This window comes from Procambarus clarkii, chromosome 32 (genome assembly GCF_040958095.1).
Source record: "Procambarus clarkii isolate CNS0578487 chromosome 32, FALCON_Pclarkii_2.0, whole genome shotgun sequence".
NCBI lineage: Eukaryota > Metazoa > Arthropoda > Malacostraca > Decapoda > Cambaridae > Procambarus > Procambarus clarkii.
Window position 1 is genome coordinate 32,542,281 of NC_091181.1, and position 20,091 is coordinate 32,562,371.

Genomic DNA, 20,091 nt, shown 5'->3' on the forward strand with positions numbered 1-20,091 from the left:
TATCATCAGTACTATTCAACAATGCCTATTTTTGTACTCTAGGTCATAGGCCTCCAGTCTTAGGTTCAATGGGGTTCATCTTCAGTCTTACTGGGTAGAGATAAGCATACAGCATGAAACATCTCTTCTGACTTGCTAGCTCGTATATGTTCTTTCAAACAGGTTGAAGCCAGAGGTACTGGCTGGACTGATACTTGCAATGATTCCAGCAAGACTATTTGATGATGTAGGATATGCCTCAACATTAGTATAAATCATAGTTGCAAGGTTTATTTACTCTGGAACGTGTACTAAACTGGTGTTGGATCCATCAACAAACTGACCCATTGTATTCCGCTTAACAGTATGAAACACTGCTGACTGTTTTTTCCGTGCTATCTCATTAATGGTTTGGTTTCTGAGATGTGTAATCAAGCGAAATGCAAACATATGGTGACTGGGGCCAAGTTCATTTAACCAGTAAGCATCTAAAGATGTCATGCGGCTTATCTGCTTAGCTGCCTGTGTATTTACAAATGCTCGGATTTCTGGCACAAGGGAACACCTCCTCAAGACCTCTTCTGGTGCCTTAGAGTTCTCTTGGTGAAATGAATCGAAGAGCATGAAACGCATGCTCGTTCCTGTGATAGGATGCTCATCTGGATTAGATGTTTGTTTTGGACGGTCATCACTCATGAAGTGCAAGTGTACCTCTAGCGACCCATCTTGAGCTGCCTTCATATTGTCGTATGTAGCCATAGATAGTCTTCCTTCATGTGGCCCAAAGATGCCTGTAATTGGTATATAAATTAAATACGTACTGGTACTTCTTAAATACTGTACGCAAAAGCTTTGTATTTATAATTACATAATAATAACGGCTGCTGCCATTTTAGAGCTTGTCCCACCTCTTAGAAGTTAGGTTACAGTGACATGTAATTAAAGAAAGTCCTAATTTACCTGCAAGATGTTCACTTGACAGAATGTGTGGAGCTTTGATTTGAAATGTTATAGCAAAATATTTTGATATTTCTTAGCTAACTTAATTTTTTATATTATGTTAGCCAAATATCTTAATAATTTTAATATTAAGCCAAAATATTTGGATAGTTCTTAGCTAACTTAGCTAAGACTCAGGAATCTGTACACCAGTTGATTGACAGGTGAGAGGCTGAACCAAAGCTCAACCTCCGCAAAGACAACTACGTGAATACAGGCATCATTTATAATAATAATAATAATAATAATAATAATAACAATAATAATAATAATAATAATAATAATAATAATAATAATAATTATTATTAATGATGCCTGCATTCACTTAGTTGTGCTTGCGGGGGTTGAGCTCTGCTCTTTCGGCCCGCCTCTCAACTGTCAATCAACTGTTACTAACTAATTATTATTTTTTCACACACACACCCACCCAGGAAGCAGACCGTAATGGCTGTCTAACTCCCAAGTACCTATTTACTGCTAGGTAACAGGGTCATCAGGATGAAAAACTCTGCCCGTTGTTTCTCACCGACGCTGGGAATCAAACCCTAGACCACAGGATTACCTGTTAAGTATGCCGTCCACTCAGCCACCGGCCCCCAAATGACTCCCAAATGTGTGCAATGACTCTTGCCAAAATAATGTTCATCAATTAACTTTTCCAACAATTCACTTATATGTTTTACATGTATATGTGTTGTACTTTTATAAATAAAATTTAATATGGTTTACAATAAATATCAGTTCTTTATACAATAATACTCAAGTGCACATTGACATACCTGGAACAAGCTTGTCTGCCACCTTGGCAATGTTACTGGCTTTGTTGGCTAAATTGACAGTTGGGACGTGTTTGAGCGAGGCTAAGATATCGACGTAGTCACTCGGGGACTCTGGTTTCAGCAGGCACTTCAGCGCATATGTAACATTATGAGGGCAACTTGAAAACACCCAACCACCTAGAGATTAAACACATTATTTTATGTTTATTGACTTTTTTTTTTTAGCAATTATGATAGGTAATTAAAACAAGCCTAAAAAAATATCACTGCCAGGAAAATGCAAATCCTATTTCTGTCTAATATTCACATATATTACTAGTATAGGAAAGAACGTTAAAACTCTAATGAGAAAGAAGAGTATGTAATGAGCTTTTGGGACTTCCTTTTGCATCTATGTTCTTAAATCAAGTACAGTATGTATACAACATACATACATATACTGTATATATATATGCCATTCATCCACTTGTTCTTTACCACCTCACCCAAAGAGAATATAATCCGGTGCTAAACACGGTAAACTTGTCTTTGAGAATGTAAGGAGCACCTTGCGAAATGCATTCCTAGGCGCCAGACCATAATAAAGTGTGAAAATGAACTTTGGAGAGTTAATTTTTTAACTTTCCTCGACAGTGAAGAAAAACATAAGAAATATTGAGAAGATTCATGTTAGAATCATTAATCTTACCATTAATCATTATCAAATTAATGATCATTAATCAAAGAATCATTAATCCTTGATATAATACAAAACTATTACCACCTTTATTTAGTCATTTATTACTGTACCATTTCTTCTGTAGGAGTGGTGGGTGACGTCCTCTGCGACAGGTGCAAGGTACTCGCTATCATTGTTCACCTTCTCATATTCCGTGTTATGAACCAAATCAGACTTTCTGGTGTATGGACCAATGTAGGGAGCCCATTCATTATAGCTTGGATGAAGCTTATATGGATTTCTCATTCCTTAAAAATAAAAAGCAAAAAGTAACTGAACAGCCTAAGAATTCCTGCATTCATTGATAAATGAACATAAACATGGCACAATACTAAGGCAAATTTCATGTGCTGCCACAAACATTTAAGTCAATTATGTTGATATTTTAATACACTACTCAGAGCATCATCGGATGTGAACAATCTCAAATTTCATGCCCACAAACTGTGCAAGCCTCTCCCATGAGAGACTTGCAAAAGCAGATTTTAATACTGTGTAACAAACAAATCAGTAAGCACAAAAATGTGCCAAACAGTAGCTGTGCTTTCGCTTTCAAGCATTTATGGAATATATATTTAAATATATAAAAAGAAGTATTAAAAAGTACACATACACTACCTTTCTTAAGGAAACAACGAGCCACCAGTTCTTTATTTATTTTATCCCAAAACTTATTGATGTCAATTTCTGGAGCAGGAGAGTTTGGGAGTTGAATGTTATTTACTGAAAAGAAAAGCAAAAAACCAGCATGAAAGTAATGAAATGCCACTTTCTAGCAGGGGCCCCTCTGTGGCTCTCTGTAAACAGCCACCCTGGTTGACTGCGTGCACTTGTTAAGTCACACCAGGCCCTTGTGAGTTAATGAAAGCCTACTGGGAACCAGAAGACAAAAACTTAACCCCCCCCCCCCCGTGAGGTCGTTAAGCCTCGAAATCACCTCAAGGTAACCTCAAGGTAGGTAACCCCCTTACAGACACAGAAAGCAGAGAATCTGTTATCACCCTCACCAAGGAACAATCATCAGAAAGGTAGAGCGAAGCAAAACTAACAAGATCAAGTCAAATGAGCGAGGCAAGTCACAGGTTCCACGATGGAACCATGGATGGTTCCAAAAGGTCAACCTCAGGGTACCCAAATATCATGTAAAGTCAATGGAATGTCCTCGAGAATGCCCCACACGTGAACCATTCAGAAAGTCAAACTACAAGAATCTAAAAGAAGAGCTAATTGTAGAGTCCAGCTTCACAGAGGAAAAGACAGAAGAGCAAGAGTAATGTTGGAGGCATGCATAGTGTTACTCCATTCAAAAATTACAATATCTTGAGGAAACCAGATATTCAACAGATATTAACCAGATAAACCACAGACATATGACAGGCATATGGATGACAATTTTTTTCCCTCCAAGGAGGATATAAAAAGTGATTTCATTGACAGTAGGCATCACAGTAAGGAAAAAAGACGAGTACTGTACAACCATCCTCAAAGGGTAAACAAAACTATTTGAGACCCAGGGGCCCATGTGGCCTGTGTTCTAACACTTGCCAAATCATGGAGGAAAGAAAAAATTTTCTCCTCTGAAAACTTCCATAATTGCTTTTGAATACAATACACCCATGGATAGGAGTTTTTAATAATAAGAGAGCACAAATCATCATACACAATGAATTCCTAAAGTATTTAATATCAAAGCACATAAGATGTAATAAACAAGAATCTTAATCTCAGGGGACTGCAACCACAATGAGCAACCTACAAATTTCACTGACATTACTGAAATCTATAGATACAAAATGAGATGCTATGAACTACTAGGTGACAGACTTTTCAATTGTACTTATAGTCAAACATTGTCCTTAGAAATTAGTTAAGAAGACAGCCAAACAGAACTTCATGCAGTTGCACTTCCACTCAACAGAATGAATAAATTAATGTGTAAAATGGAAGGAGAACAGAGTGATACAGGCACAGCACTACCTACTTTCATAGACAAATCTCCATCTGATAGGGTATGAATTAATGGATGACAAACTAGACTTGCCTGGACTTGTGGATTTAAACTATTGTGGACTTAACATCCACAAACTAGATGTACATATATTGAATCTAACTCAGTGTTTCAGATGTATAGATTTTAACCACTCCTCAAAAGCATGCACAAAAGACATTAAATGTGGCAATTATTCAGGAGCCCATTAAACACAAACTTGCACTTCAGACACCCCTCATGTGTTCAAGCTGAAGGTGATAATGACAAGAAAAGGTGTCCTTGCATAGCAGTAAAAGCCTCTAATATAACTATATCCTACCCCAACATGCAATATGGTAGCACACTGAAACCACACAGCACAAACCTTAACCAACTGCCAATAATCACCAACCATTTTCTAATTTGTTTATTGTTGTCCATTTTGCTTTGTTCTTTATCTTTGGCATGTTCCTCAGGGAGGGTGATCACAGATTTCCCTGATCTCTGCGCCTCTGTGAGAGGGCCAGATTTTGGCCTCTGGTTCCTGGTAGGCTTTTATTGACTCAAGTACCTGGTGTGACTCAATAAGTAGGGAGCTAACCAAAATGGCTAGCTATGTGGAGCCATCGAGTGACCTCTCAAGATAAAGGAAATTTAAGCATACAGTATATCCTTTGCAAATGCTTAATATTATTGTTATGGCAATTACCTGACAACGTGTTTGAATAGCAGCTTTACCTGGATAGCTAAAGGTTGCTTTCTCAGTAAGACCATGTATCAATAATTTTGGATGATGGCCACATCGAAAACAAGTGAACTCATAGTTGTGGTCACACAATGCCTCAAATGCCAAGTATGCATTTTCAAGCTCCTGGTGGTTCACAGTGATGTCATAGGTGTATTCTATTGCAGATAGAGTCCGACTAATGGAGGTGTGATTCTTTAAAAAATAAATTAACATATTAGGCAATAAAAAAAAAGGTAGCATATTAGGCAATGAAAAACAAAATATAACTGATTTCAATATGTTAACACATCGCTTCTTTAAGAGACTAATGCTACAGTTTCAAATTTTAATAAAAAAGTGGTGAAAAAGCATTATATTAAATATTTTCATTAAGCTTACCAACAGAAGAGCTCGGATGTTAACCATCAAGGAATAGGTCACAAGCAGACTGTCGTTGAAGTTGAAAATGCCGTCTTCAATCTCAGCATATCGATATTTCATGTGGCAGGTTGGGCACATCTTGCAGAAGGTCTCAAACTGTTTGCATGGGGGGTTTAAATTGTCCACTACTGTGGCTTTTCTTGAGACAAGCTGAGGACTCCCAAGGGTAGAATGACAGAAGTGGCAAGTTGTCTCACTTGGTATAAGTTTTTGGGGGCATTTCTCCACTGAGAATTTTGGAAATGATATGCCACATGGAATAGTCTTCATGCTATTCATGTATTGAATTTTTCTATCAATGCATTCATCAGATGACTCTTCTTTACTGGTGTGTTCTAGATCTGTGTCCTCTGGATGTGCATCCTCTGGATCTGTGTCCTCTGGATATGTGTCCTCTGGATCTGCATCCTCTGGATCTGTGTCCTCAGGATCTGCATCATCTGGCTCTGCATTTTCTGGGTCTGTGTCCTCTGGATCCATAATTTCTGAATCTACAATGTCTTGTTCAATGTTAGTCTCGGTTAAATGCGATGCACCAGATGTCTGATACAACCACCATCTTACAACGCTTCTGTGCCAACAGCTTCTATGCTTACAGCGACACCATATAGCTGAAGTATTACAATCTAGAGTGACAATGGTGCGTTGGAACTTGCACCACCACAGCTTCGTACCTGTGTACACACTCCAGAACTGGTATCTCTTACTCATACGTGCTCTCTGTGGTATGCTCACCACAAATATCTGGCTATTTTTTAGGGCTTCTTCATAACTAGCTTTACACATGTTATGATTTGTTGAAGATATATACCCATCACTTAACATGTTAGCTAGTTTTTCAAGGGACATATCACAAATGACACCTGCCACACAAAAATATGTGGCCATCAAGTGATCACATTCGTAGAAATCATTTCCATTTCGGCGTTGTGTCTGGAATATATCATTGCAGCCTCCAACCTTAAAAAAAATATAAATTGTGAAATATAAATACAGTATTAACATTTAAAATACTTTATTCATAAATGTTTGTAGATCCTCTGACACTGCAACTCATCAATTACTATACAGTATTAGAAGTGAAAATTTATTAAAATCAGTCCGTCACAAGACATCTGAAAATGAATGCAATGCTAAGACACTAGCATGTTTATGAAGGGTAGTGTGTAACCTAGGTACTGTGGGATCTATAACACTATACAACTCCTAAATAAGATGAACAGTATAACAGAGTACTCATCGCAAATTTGAGATGCCTTCCAGTAGTCTTATCTAAAGTTGTTTGATAGACAATTCTAGTCAGGGCTGTACATCTAGTAAGAAGCAAACTTAATATACTTGACCCCATGCCACATGAACAGCCACTCCAGAACAGAAACAAATGTGTTTGGTTAACTTGAGTGTATTCTACAAAGTTCACAAATTCAATATCCCCCCCCCCCTTCCATTTAGTTTCTCTACAAATCCTTTCACCAAGAATAACCTGAATTATACAGCATTGTGCAACACATGGCAAAAGAATAGCAACCAAAATATACTAACACATCATCATTGAAATCTTGTATTCAATAGAAGATTATCAACACTGGAGAAACTTATTACAATGCCATAGTGCTTGAATGAAGCTGAAGGAAAGACCAACACACCCGGTATGTGGAATACACCTGCACATGTATTGGTATTTTCTTTACCCTCAATAGCAACACTGCTATAGGTAACTGCATATACATATTACAGTTCTAGCTTGCAGATTTAAAAAAGAACCAGTGATGAATGGTTCACCTTATAGTCTCCCCATAGTGAGCAACAGGAAGCCTGCTAGACATATTCTGGTTCCCCCTAGGCTAACTTATACTTGGAAGCACCCTAACCTTTCCTTTCTTGCAATATTTCAGAAACTAAGAATGGGAAGGTTACACAAAACCTTCCCATTCAAAAATGAAACTGTCTATCCATTATCATGTTGTTACTTCCCAGGTATTCTGAACATTTCATTGTACAGTAATCATTTTTATAGTGCTCTTATCACCACACTTGTCAATGATACAATGATGGAAACTATAATTTAGCTTCCATTCTGTAAGGCCACAAGAATGATACTTGTTTAAGGGCACGAGCTTCGGAATCATGCATGGATACAAGTACCAAAACTCGTCTGTACTGTGTGCACATATATAATATGTCAGCCTAAGTCATAAAATATTCCTTATTGACAATCTTCAACAATTTAAGATTCATAAATGAAATACACAAATACCTCACAATATCCCGGATGGTGGCTCCCCGGGACCCTCTTCACATGTATTGGGTGTTGGGGCCCCTTGAAGGTCTTGGACACTGCATATATCCCTCTCCCGTCAATAGAAACTGCATAGAGATGTTTTTGTGCAGTTAAAGAAGCATCTCTTGGCCGGTGGATTTGACGTATGTGTTCTTTTAAATAGTTTTTAGCATACAGCTTTTGGCACTCTGGACACTTCACAGATGTTTTCTTTAAGGACTTATCATTTCCTGATGCATTACATTTCTCAATGTGTATTCTGATGGAATCAGCACGTGAAAACATCTTCTCACAATGAGGACAATGATAGTGACCTACCCTCTTCATGTTGCGATTTTGGAAACAGTCTTGCTGACATTTAGTTATCATATAACCTAAAAAATAACCAATATTTACTATTATTATAATATAATTCATAATAAGGTTGTGAATTCTAGTCTTGGGCCTTGATGTAATTTGCAAAATCATAGCTTTCAAAATTCAAATTACTTAAGATTAATTTTCTAATCTTTATATATTTATTTGTTACAAACATAACTATGTTTGTTAAAAATTTAATAATAATGAATAACCAATCAAATCACTTCCAATTTACATACAGTAATACAAATTTACATATTCAATTATCAACAAGTAAATAATAAATAAAATAATATAATAATATACAGTTGCAACTTTCAATCATTGTAAATGTGTTTGTACTGATAATAAACATGACACTGAACAAAATGATGAAAATAAACTTATCTGAAATTACGTTATAAGTATAATACTAATTAAAATTGTATTACCATGAGCATTTATATTTGCTCTGTGACTGTCCAAACATTGTTTAATTACTGGCATTCTCAAAAACAATTAGGTATATATTCGATTAAATATTTTCCCCGCCATTTTTATAGGGTAGGTACTGTACCCAGTTTAAAAATTTTAGCTGTGTAATAATCTTTCTTTGTGTTTACCTTTAGCATGGACATTGCCATGATGCTTGCCATAAAAGTGGTTTTGAAGATGTTGCATCACTTGTACTCGTGTGGTGGGCTGAAATATGGATGATGGGCATATTGGGCAGTGGTAGTACATGAAACTTCCTCTTGAGCATCCTGTCAGAGATAAGTAATCTGTAAAAATATTAATGGCAGGGCTGGCAAAAACTAATTACAAGTATTATATTACCCAGAAATGATTTTAAGTTATGCCTGAAATGCCTTTGTGAATTAGTGGCATTATTAAATATACTGTACACACGCACAACGAAATAACATTAACATGACATATCATGTTAAAATACATGGTCAAAAGCAGTGCAACCTGGGATTCTACTGGATCCACTAGGGTTCCTGATACTCCCAAAGCCCAAAACAGGGTCTTCACACACTACCCCCGGTGCTCTCTGGCTTATGGTCCAGTAGTTCACACTTCCCATCAAATGCGCAATTAAATCACATTAAGGCGATTTCACTGTGTGAGTGATGTGATTGACAATTACCTGCTTCGCAGCCGTAGCACTGTGGTATTGTAAATGCTAAGGCGAGATCTGCATTTTGTGGAAGTATTGTTATATGAGGCATTTTGCTGTGATGTGTATATCAACCTCATAGTGCACGCTCAAACCTCACAGTGCTGGATGCTCCAACATCACCGTTTGTGTTATGACCTCAGTGTTGCATGCTTCGACCTCACATAGCTGCATGCTCCAACCTCACACTGAAAACAGGAAACTGGGGATAGGAATGGTGGTAGTTTGAGGCTACATGAGAAATATGTATTTCACATTTCATTAATTTATATATCTCTGATAAATCCTTTGATATTTTCTTATATGCTAACTATCTTTCATTCCGAGGAAGTACAGTACTCCTCTTGTGGTTAGAAATTTGATTGCCAGACATACAACTTTAGGTTCAAGGTAAGGCAATTATAGGGAGAAAGAGCTAAGCCAGTTTGACTATATAGACTTTAGGTTCAAGCAGGGAACCTAATCTGAAGTGGCATCAAATTAAATAATAAGATACAATGTCAAAATAATATAATATCCAACTGAAGTTCACCCGGTATTTTGGGGAGTGTTATTTTTAACATATCATAAGGGCAGCCTTAATACTATGCTAACTGCTAACTGCTAACTTTTGACTTAATCAGTTCATGAGCTACACTAGAACAGTTCTCACCGTTCATGAGCTACACTAGAACAGTTCTCACCGTTCATGAGCTACACTAGAACAGTTCTCACCGTTCATGAGCTACACTAGAACAGTTCTCACCGTTCATGAGCTACACTAGAACAGTTCTCACCGTTCATGAGCTACACTAGAACAGTTCTCACCGTTCATGAGCTACACTAGAACAGTTCTCACCGTTCATGAGCTACACTAGAACAGTTCTCACCATTCATGAGCTACACTAGAACAGTTCTCACCGTTCATGAGCTACACTAGAACAGTTCTCACCGTCCATGAGCTACACCTGAACAGTTCTCACCGTTCATGAGCTACACTAGAACAGTTCTCATCGTTCATGAGCTACACTAGAACAGTTCTCACCGTTCATGAGCTACACTAGAACAGTTCTCACCGTTCATGAGCTACACTAGAACAGTTCTCACCGTTCATGAGCTACACTAGAACAGTTCTCACCGTTCATGAGCTACACTAGAACAGTTCTCACCGTTCATGAGCTACACTAGAACAGTTCTCACCGTTCATGAGCTACACTAGAACAGTTCTCACCGTTCATGAGCTACACTAGAACAGTTCTCACCGTTCATGAGCTACACTAGAACAGTTCTCACCGTTCATGAGCTACACTAGAACAGTTCTCACGTGTGTGTGTTTAAGCAGAGCTAATGATGAATCATGGAATTTCCGCGGTTCTAGTTGTCATTTTGTGAAGCTGTCTGGTGCACTTGACAGCCAAGAGTTGCTGTTGTAGCTTACTATGGATATAATTTTGTCTTGGTAGAGTGCTTGTCAAATGTAAGTTTGTCAAAGTTTTCTTACGTATCACTTTTTTGTCAATCTGTACCAGATAAGTTTCTAGTTTTCTTGTGACCGTCGAGTCTAGGGCTAGTTTGCTGGGGATGAGTGACTGTGACTTAGACATGTCGATTCCTGGAGATTGCTGGATAATTGTGCTGAGAAGTTACTTCAGCCAATAGTTATCCCTATTGGGTATGGATTCGTGATAGAGAAGGGGTAGAGGGAGTGAAATCACGAGCCAGAGTTGAGAGTTGAGGTGGTGGCAGTGACAGTGAGGAACCGGACACGATGTTTACTGTCAGGTGGGGACCCGAGTGGCCTCCAACACCTGACACTCCGCCAGTCTCGTCTCTCAATGAATATTTTATAACACAAAAGCTTGAAAGTACACAACTGATAAATCCGGGAACACTAGTGAAAATAAACTTCGTATACTGCAAATGCATATTATTATTATTTTAGTCATTTAAAATCAAATAAATAAAAGGTTATCGACTAAAGGGAAACCGGGCTAAGACAACTCTAGATAAAGCGACCTAAAGAATCAACATCAAATGCTGGCACGCTCGGTGAGGCCAGGGGGAAGAGGAGGCCAGGGTAACTTTTCCTAACTATAAGATACCTAGTAGTCAAAGGATTGGGTAAATATCTCCTGTCTAGTCAAACAAATTATACCACATCCTACCTCTATGTGTAATTTAAAATCATCTTGATAACCCATTATTCCAATAATTCCAGTTACTGGTTGAAGCACAGGAAAGCAGGCAGCCGGGCAGGCCAGAGCGACGGCAAATACAGTCCACATGTTTCTCAGGTCTTGTTTACTTCATCACACACTGCAGACCGGATCACTTAGATCACTGAAAGTGAGTAACTTGGTGAAATCAAGTACCTTGATAGATATAGAAATACCTTACCTTTTTTTTTCCTACCCGAAACGCTTTGCGTCATAGTGGCTTTAGGCATTTTATGTACTGTACTGGGTCTGTCTAATTACCCCAAGCTACCACACGCTTCACAAATCTTCCTGACAATACATTAGTAATGAATAAATATGACATGTTAGGTTAGGCTGACCAGACCAGACCAGACCTACGCTTGGATCGTCGACTTGATTTGGCGTCAGCAGCTCTATTTTCATCTAATTTCTTTATAAAAATATACTTTTTCAGATTTAAATTATGTTTTTTCGTGTTGTACATTCAGCACCAACATTATAATGAGTAAATATATCATATTTATTCATTACTAACGTATTGCCAGGAAGCTTTGTGAAGCTTGTGTAGCTTGTGGTAACTTGTGGTAATTAGACGGACCGATTGTACTAGCTCAATCTATAAATCCATCAATGTTTGTTTCACACCTTGTATGTACTTTACCTGAATAAACATTTGAATTTGAATTTGAAATTTAAGTTTGTCATTAATAATAGTTACAATTGCAGTCCATGGGGACTGCAATTGTATGAATTGCAGCTCCTTATCTGTAGCCTCTGTTTAACTCAACAGTAAAATGGGTACTTGGTTGTAAAAACGATTCTTCGCGGGGGTCGTATTCCAGGGAACTTAGGATTAAGGACTTGCCCAAAACGCTACTCGTATTAGTGGCTGTACACTAATGTAACAACTCTTGTATATATAAATAAAAAATTGCAGTCCCTGTGGACTGTAATTCCTTGTCATAGTGGGGCAAAAAAGTTTGTGACTAGCATGTGAACAGTGTCCAAGGTAGGCCCAGGCCCTGGTTTGAGAAGCAACTGAGGGATCACTCAGATAGGAGTATATCAATCTCTTAATACCTTACTTTTTTTTCCCTTTATTTTCACAGGTTTCAATGAAGAAAGTTAAAATTATTTACGTTTACACTTTCAGTAAACAATATTATTTTTTTGTAGCTTCTGTAATTAGTGCTTATTAGTTATGCTATTAAGATAATGAGATAATGGAGCAAGTATACGATTGGGATAATCTACTTGCTACAGATACTTGCTACATTTTTTCAAAAATTTATAATTCAACTTTATTTATACATTACATGCTCTTTAAGATGAACAGCTTTTTAGTTTACTATTGATAATTGTTGTTTAGCTCATTTATTATGCACCCCTATACCCATTTTTTGGGCGGTAGTGAAAAAGGTTACAGAAGGCACATAATGGGCTTAGGGACTGAACCCAAAAATTCATTTAGCAATGCATGTTACAAACTTGATAAGCTAGTTACATGATTTTTAGTGAATTATTATATCAACAGTGGATTCAAGAATGACAATAAGTACCATATGTACAGTTTGTAAGTTAAGCTACTTAGATATTTGAATACATATTACTGGTACTTACATATTAAGCTACTCAATTTTTTTTATTATATGCAGTAAGCTAGTTTCATATTTTTATTTGCTTATGTACATCACCCCTAATCCAGTGGGCAGTGGTGGAAAGCTTACAATCCCTTGCATTTGCTAGGTACAGTTAGCAAACTGGGGATATTTGGCTAAAATTTCTGATAGTAGATCATTTTGATTTACACATTTCTTTAACATTTTTTATAGAGCTGTCTCTAAATTCATTTATCTTTTTGCACTCCATTATACAGTAATGCAGGGTGTGCAAATAATTTTGTTGGCATTTATTGAGTGATAATGAAAACTAAAGTTGCAAATTAATCCCTGGTGTGCTTTCTTTGTAGTGTCTTCAATATTCCACCTCTTTCAAGAGTAAGCAAACACCTGAAGAGAATGGGAAAATATATGATTTATCTTCTTATGAGCTACCATATTCTTTGAAAGAAAAAGATTGTATAATAAGAACTATAAATGATGCCTCTGCAGCAGATCTTGCCAGATTAAATGTGACTAAAGGCATTATTAAGAAGCTGATGAAAAGCAAGTCTCAAGTTGGCTCATTTCAAGATGTATCACAGCTTTTTTACATTGATGGTTTGGGAATAAAAGCTATTGAAAATATATGCACATCGGTGTTAGAGAATAAGGAGACGGCCAATTCTTCTGGGGATGTGCTGGAAGATTTAAAAGATGTGGTATATAAGAAACGTTTGGTGAAGCCCAAGCTGAGCTTAGTCATAAGAAATGTAAGTATTAATTTTTGTGTGTATATTTTACTCTCAACCATTTATTGGATCTTGTATATGTGTCAGTATTTTATGGCCTCATGTGTCAGTACAAAAACCCAGCATTTAATGAAATGCCTCTTTCTGGTAGGGCATCAGTGGTTCCCTGAAGCTACTACCTTGCTGTGATAGCTTCACCCTACCGAGGTACAACAGCTTTAGGGTTCTTGTATGGTCTACCAGGGACCAGAGCCCTCTCAGAGGCATGGGAAGCAGGGAATTGTTACAATCACCCTCACTGAGAAAACATTCCAAAGGTTAGGGAAGCAATAAAGACAGCTGTAGCCTACAGGATAAACACAACTATAGAGGAGCATCAGCAGCATGCAGTATAGACAAGCACATGACCCCTAGCTTATCCAACAACAGTAAACCCTGAATGCTCCCAACCACAGGACCTCACAGAGGACAAGGTATCATACTACGACCTCTCAGGGGCAAACTAGCTCTAAACCACATGCAGCTTGAGGAAGAAAAGAAGAAAAAAAGAGTCCATGTAACAAGTGAGGCTCAAAAAACATACTTGAAGTAAATAACTCCAAAGTCAAGAATGACCCACAAACAAAGGACCTCTGGAGGATAATGTCCAAAAGATGGCTTATACTTATTTTAAAAAACATGAGACCCATTAGAAGTGGTGACTCTGGGAGAATCTTTTTCTAGGATATCAGCCACAGAACTAGGCAAAGATAATAATAATTCCCAATACCTCTGTGAAGGGGCCAGGTTCTGGCTCTGGTTTGCGGTACTCAATACAGGATTCATAGGGCCTATATGACATGGTATGGGGAGTTACCTCAGTGAGCTAGCTTTAGGGAGCCACTGTTTGGCTCCTCCAGAAAATATATTCTTGCTTAGTACCAATGATTATAGTTATGTTTCTCTAGAATATGCTTTGGACAATAAATATATCACTTGTAAACCTAACGTGAGGGTTAGATGAATATTTTTAGCTACATAGCACCAATGACCGTGCTATAATGCCATATGAATTGTTTGTCAATCTCAATCCTAATTCACCACCGTTAAATAAACCTGCTTCATTTAGACAAATGTGTGTTTGCTACTCTCCACAGACACTCGAGACAATGGTGTCATTACATGTGACAGCTGGTGCCTTGGCTTGGACAAAATTTGATCGTAGTGGCAAAGTACTTGGTTTCCACTGTGAGGAGCTGCTCAGCTCCGATTCACAATTTGATGCCATAAAGATTTATGAAATGGTATCTTGTCATTTTATTTTTATTTATTAACATATTATACTTATATGTATACATATATCTATAAGTATATACAGTACATCCTGATTTTGAATTTGTCTCTATAATTATGAATTGCATATACAGTACAGTACTTATACAATTAATTTATAATTTCGAATTTACATTATTTCTTTAGAAATATATAATTTTAAGGCTTACGTACAGAAATGAACCAAATAATTTAAAATATTAGGTTAAAGAAGCGGCAGAGAAGATTCCTCCAGCTGATCTCTATGTGTGGGAGGAACTAAACAGCTATGGGCACCTTAAGAAAGCCTCACTTGGCACTGTCATCATTTCTCTGCAGTTAGCTCAGGTAAGATTTTAATTAAATTTTTGTGTGTATTTACTTGTTGGCTTCTATACTTCATGGCCTTGAGACAGGAAGACAGTAATTTGTGACAGATACCTCCAATTTTTCTACTGTTTTCTGAGAGGAGCTACAAGATTCTGTGCCATCAGTAACTTCCTGATGCTACAATCTGGAAGCACCCAAGCCTTGGGGAACATGCCAGTACTCTTATGAACTGTGAGAACCTAATGGGGACCAGGGCCAAGTTCTGGCCCACTCAGAGAGAAGGGGAGTATGGGGATCAGTGATTGCCTCAAACCCGAGCAAAAAGATCCACCACAAATAAAAAAAACTCCAAAACCAGTTATTGTTTGGAGAAGTGAAAATACAAAGTTGTTTCCATGGCAAATTGTCTGCTAGAGTGAGTACATTTGTCTCTTACCAGTTGGCAGACCAGGTGACCCGAGGTCCTGAATAGTCAGCCAGCCCATTTAAGAGCCTAGTGCATGATTAAGAACACTTGACTCTTCTAGGCTCCTCTTCACTTTTCAACTCATATGACAGGTGGTGTTGGGGCTATCTGCGAAACAGGTATTAACTGTGGCTTCATTGCATCGTATTGTTCCATGTTTTTCTGGACCTCTGTTGGCTGACCCTCCCTCTCAGCTGTTTGCTCATGGTGTGGTAGCTCATTCGCTGCTTGCATCTTACACTTTAGGGTTTTCCAGGCTGTCACTAGTATGGAATCTTGTAGCTCTCAAATGTATGGTATTGGATACTTGGGGTCAAGTCAAGACCTTTTTCTCAACATTACTGTTGTTTAAGCTAGTGAATTTTATGATCATGATCTCGCTACTTATTCAGCTTAAACAACTTACATTTGAGGTCCAGCAGACACCAGCGAGAGTTGTGTAGCAGCAGTTTGGGGTCTGTCTCGTCAGGTACTGCTGCTTTTGTTCTGTCTTTGGAAGAGGCCTCTATGGGTGGCTGTCCTTCCCCTTTCATCTGAGATTCAGGTTCATATATAGAGTTGGGCTAAAACCATGGTTCTTTAGTGTGTGTATCAGCAGAGAATTCTGTGGCTTTGTAGACTTCTGAAGGGGGCCATGGTTGCTGTTTGACCTGTCTTGGGTTTTAGTCCAAAGGCTAAGGGTTGCTTTTCTATAAACTCATCTTATTCTTTAGCATTATTGTATGAAGATGGCTGAAATTATTTGCAATAGGACAGAGCATTGTGTCAGCATCTGAAACAAGAATAAGTAGAATACAAATTATTTAATTTGAAAGTATTAATAAAGGATACATGAAGAAATGAGAATGGAAACTGGACGAGTGCGCTCATTGAAATAAAGGGTTAAGGTTTAATCAGCATGTCGCACATATTATACTTCAAGGTTTCATTATTTTTTTACAGATAAAAGGGATAATAACTACTGTATTAGACTATCGCCAGGACAGCATGGGTGATCGCCTAGTCTATCTACGAAATACTTTGGTGCCCAAATTATTTGGACTTCAGGTAAATTTGGCAACTTTTATATTTTGGTACTGTATTTTGTACTGAAATTATATATACCATGAAAGGATACTTTTCATTTTCTCTTGACTATTATTTATTATTTTCTAATTCCATTCATCTTGGCTTCAGGAGACTCAGATTCATGTGGGAGTCCATGGTTTGAGTCTCCTAGAACCCAGGTGAATGGAATGTTTATTTCCACGGAAGTGTGGATGACAATTTATTTTCAAATTGTTTATGTGCAATATGTGAAGAAATGTTTAGCCTATTAACTTTAAAATTTCAAGCATTATTTATGATTGTGCAAGGAAGATCTCAGTTAATGGGTACTATAGAAAATTAAAATCCACTTTATAAACATTGATTTTTGGGTTTGGGGAGGGGTGGGCAATGTGTGTCCCCTAACTCCCCTTGCCACTTCGGGGGGGGGGGTATAGGGTGTTTATGTAGCTTCAGGGCACCAATCCCCCCAGCCACAGGGCATGGCGAGAAGGCACCCCTAAGCATACAGTACCTAATACCCTATCAAAAACACAAACTAAAATACACATAAATGGCAGATCTCATCACAACACCTTGAGTGATGTGTAAAGAAGTACAGTATAAGCATTGTTACTCCAATATTTCTACACGCATGCCCTGATGCCAGGGGATAATCACTAATCTCAATTGCACACAGTATCCTGGGAAATTTGCCAATAGATACAAAAATATTTTTACTGGAAAGAACTGCTCACTAGGACAGAAAACAGGAGATGCTGTTTCACTCATAGGGTTATAAACCCATGGGAACCATCTATTCACATAAGCCATAACTACCAAAACATTTCTGCAATTCAAAATTCAGCTGGATAAAATTATCAGGAAAAATGGGGTTGGGGGGGCAGGGGGGGGGGAAGCTTTCACAAACCGCCAGCTTGTCAGAAGTCCATTCAGTTAAGTACGCCAGCCACTTCCCTTCAATGTCTTGGCTAATTTTCAACTTTTCTTGCACAACTTTCTTCTTTTATGTAAATTGCACACCCCTGTATTGCTGTATAGTTGGATGTGCAGTCAACTTCTTGTAAGAAACTTGATAGTACTATACAGTAATGCAGAGATGACTGAAAGACAATCACGACACTCATGACAGTGAACCTGATAAATGATTACAGTTTACCATCATCAGCTTGCTGTTCAAATGTGGGAAATCATTAAGTAGCAAGAATCTAAAAGAAATATATATCTCAATAATTTCTGGTCTTCATTTACTCAAAGTGCAATATTATGTTTTCAGTTACAGTACTGGCAAGACATGGATACCTTTAATGAAGTCACTCAATTAATCCTTTCTAGAATATATGTTTCAGTAAAATAATAAAAAATGCTTAATTTAAATGATTTCTTCATTACTCAGATAGGACAAGATAGAGCTCCTGGCCTACAGTTGACTGACAAGTTAATGGAAGGCAAGCAAGAGATAGATTGGCTTCCACCCCTACCGCTAGACCAAGATATACAAGAATCATATTTTAACATTGAAATCAGTTACAGAAGATATGTGGCAAGTTCTCTCTTAACTGGTTTAGCATTCCACCAAGTTATTCTTCAGCATAATAATCAAGCTCTGAAAATTTTATGTAAATAATATATAGCTTAGAAATCTGACTATTTTTATTAATGTTATGCTGAGAATCTTACAATCTCTATATATACCGATACTGTACATTACCCCATTTCCCACTTTAATGATATTAGTTAAATCTGTTAAGTAAAATACTAAAACTCATGAGTGTATCCTTCCATCCCCTTTGCACCATTTCTCATGGTTTTAATTATATGATCAGGCTCTGAACTTTGACAAATAGACCTGAAAAATAAATTACAATTCTCTGGGTAAATTACTGCTGATAATACAGAAAAGGGAGAGACTTCATGTGTGCCTATCAAATTCTTTGGTTGGCACACATGAAGTGGTTGTTCCACAGACACCAATCTATTCCTCAGTTTGGTTTGAATTGAACGATTCGGTTCTGGTACACCTGTATTATTTAAAAATATATAAAATTTCAGATTTCCATTTGTCATGCATCCTTGAGGCACCGACTCATAGTCAGGATTCTGGGAAAATGTTCCATGGCTTTCAAAAGTTTTAAAACTCCTGTATTAAGCAACACATTATAAAACTAAAGAGTAACAATTATACCTCACATTAAAAAAAATGCTTAGAAATTGTTGTTGACTTTGTTACTGAAGTGCAAAAACCACTCGCTAATTCATTCCTTAAACACAGACTCTGAAACTTCCAAGAGTCATAACCAGTTATATAGAGCGAGTTATTTTATTTGTTTTTGTATTACCATACTTGGGTACATCAACATGTATACAGCTACCCTAGACTATGGTTAGTTGTACAGAGCCATGTGATCAGTAGTCAACACTGGCAAACTTTGATGCATTATCAGGATATCTTCAAGAACACAAGAGAAAGAGGATAAAGCAATTGCAGAGCTCTAGAACATTAACAAGGCAATCACAGTGTTGGAGAGCATGTCTCGGCTCATTTTCACATTGTTTGCAATTGGAATGTTCACCCTTTGGGGATTCATTACCTGAAGCCCACCTACATGGGAGCCGGTCGGCCGAGCGGACAGCACGCTGGACTTGTGATCCTGTGGTCCTGGGTTCGATCCCAGGCGCCGGCGAGAAACAATGGGCAGAGTTTCTTTCACCCTATGCTCCTGTTACCTAGCAGTAAAATAGGTACCTGGGTGTTAGTCAGCTGTCACAGGCTGCTTCCTGGGGGGTGGAGGCCTGGTCGAGGACCGGGCCGCGGGGACACTAAAGCCCCGAAATCATCTCAAGATACTGTAACCTATTTATATGTAGGTATTTATATCCTAGCTTAATTCTGGTACATGACCCCCCTTTTGGATCATTTACTAGCTCTATCTATAAATCCAACAGTATGTTTGTAACTCTGCATCTATGTATGTACTTTTCCTAAATAAAATATTATTATTATTATTATTTGTGTATT

The 20,091-nt window shown here is 37.7% G+C and overlaps 2 protein-coding genes across 6 annotated transcripts in view; one reads left to right on the forward strand and one right to left on the reverse strand.

Moving 5' to 3' along the window:
- The window catches only part of LOC123759384 (uncharacterized), a 32,556-nt gene extending 21,422 nt beyond the window's left edge, over positions 1-11,134 (reverse strand). Inside the window, exons 1-9 of one of the 2 annotated variants that reach the window (XM_069335173.1) lie at positions 10,893-11,134; positions 9,383-9,600; positions 8,856-8,996; positions 7,870-8,267; positions 5,571-6,572; positions 5,183-5,384; positions 3,094-3,198; positions 2,547-2,723; positions 1,758-1,934 (exon numbers count right to left, since the gene is read on the reverse strand). In XM_069335173.1, the coding sequence (XP_069191274.1) occupies positions 1,758-1,934; positions 2,547-2,723; positions 3,094-3,198; positions 5,183-5,384; positions 5,571-6,572; positions 7,870-8,267; positions 8,856-8,996; positions 9,383-9,464 (2,284 nt within the window). In that variant the 5' untranslated portion in view covers positions 9,465-9,600; positions 10,893-11,134. Of the gene's footprint in view, positions 1-1,757; positions 1,935-2,546; positions 2,724-3,093; positions 3,199-5,182; positions 5,385-5,570; positions 6,573-7,869; positions 8,268-8,855; positions 8,997-9,382; positions 9,601-10,715; positions 10,855-10,892 lie in introns of those variants that run through there. The other variant, XM_069335172.1, reaches the window with a different exon arrangement.
- LOC123759385 (uncharacterized) lies at positions 10,845-18,840 on the forward strand. 4 transcript variants are annotated; one of them, XM_045744361.2, is made up of 7 exons: positions 10,845-10,868; positions 11,610-11,737; positions 13,559-13,960; positions 15,076-15,222; positions 15,455-15,577; positions 16,968-17,072; positions 18,469-18,840. In XM_045744361.2, exons 2-7 carry the CDS (start codon positions 11,675-11,677, stop codon positions 18,697-18,699), a joined length of 1,071 nt encoding a protein of 356 aa, XP_045600317.2. In that variant the 5' UTR covers positions 10,845-10,868; positions 11,610-11,674; the 3' UTR covers positions 18,700-18,840. The 4 variants fall into 4 exon arrangements, with proteins under 4 accessions (XP_045600317.2, XP_045600314.2, XP_069191276.1 ...); XM_045744358.2 differs by lacking the exon at positions 10,845-10,868 and adding an exon at positions 11,291-11,468; XM_045744359.2 differs by lacking the exon at positions 10,845-10,868 and adding an exon at positions 11,383-11,512.
- The last annotated feature ends 1,251 nt before the right edge of the window (positions 18,841-20,091 follow it).

Excerpts from the sequence above, each read along its gene's own strand:
- LOC123759385 (XM_045744361.2), top strand. The coding sequence starts at position 11,675 with ATGTTTCTCAGGTCTTGTTTACTTCATCACACACTGCAGACCGGATCA. Across the intron at positions 13,961-15,075 it reads TGAGCTTAGTCATAAGAAAT|ACACTCGAGACAATGGTGTC; the intron begins GTAAGTATTAAT and ends TACTCTCCACAG. Across the intron at positions 15,578-16,967 it reads TTTCTCTGCAGTTAGCTCAG|ATAAAAGGGATAATAACTAC; the intron begins GTAAGATTTTAA and ends ATTTTTTTACAG.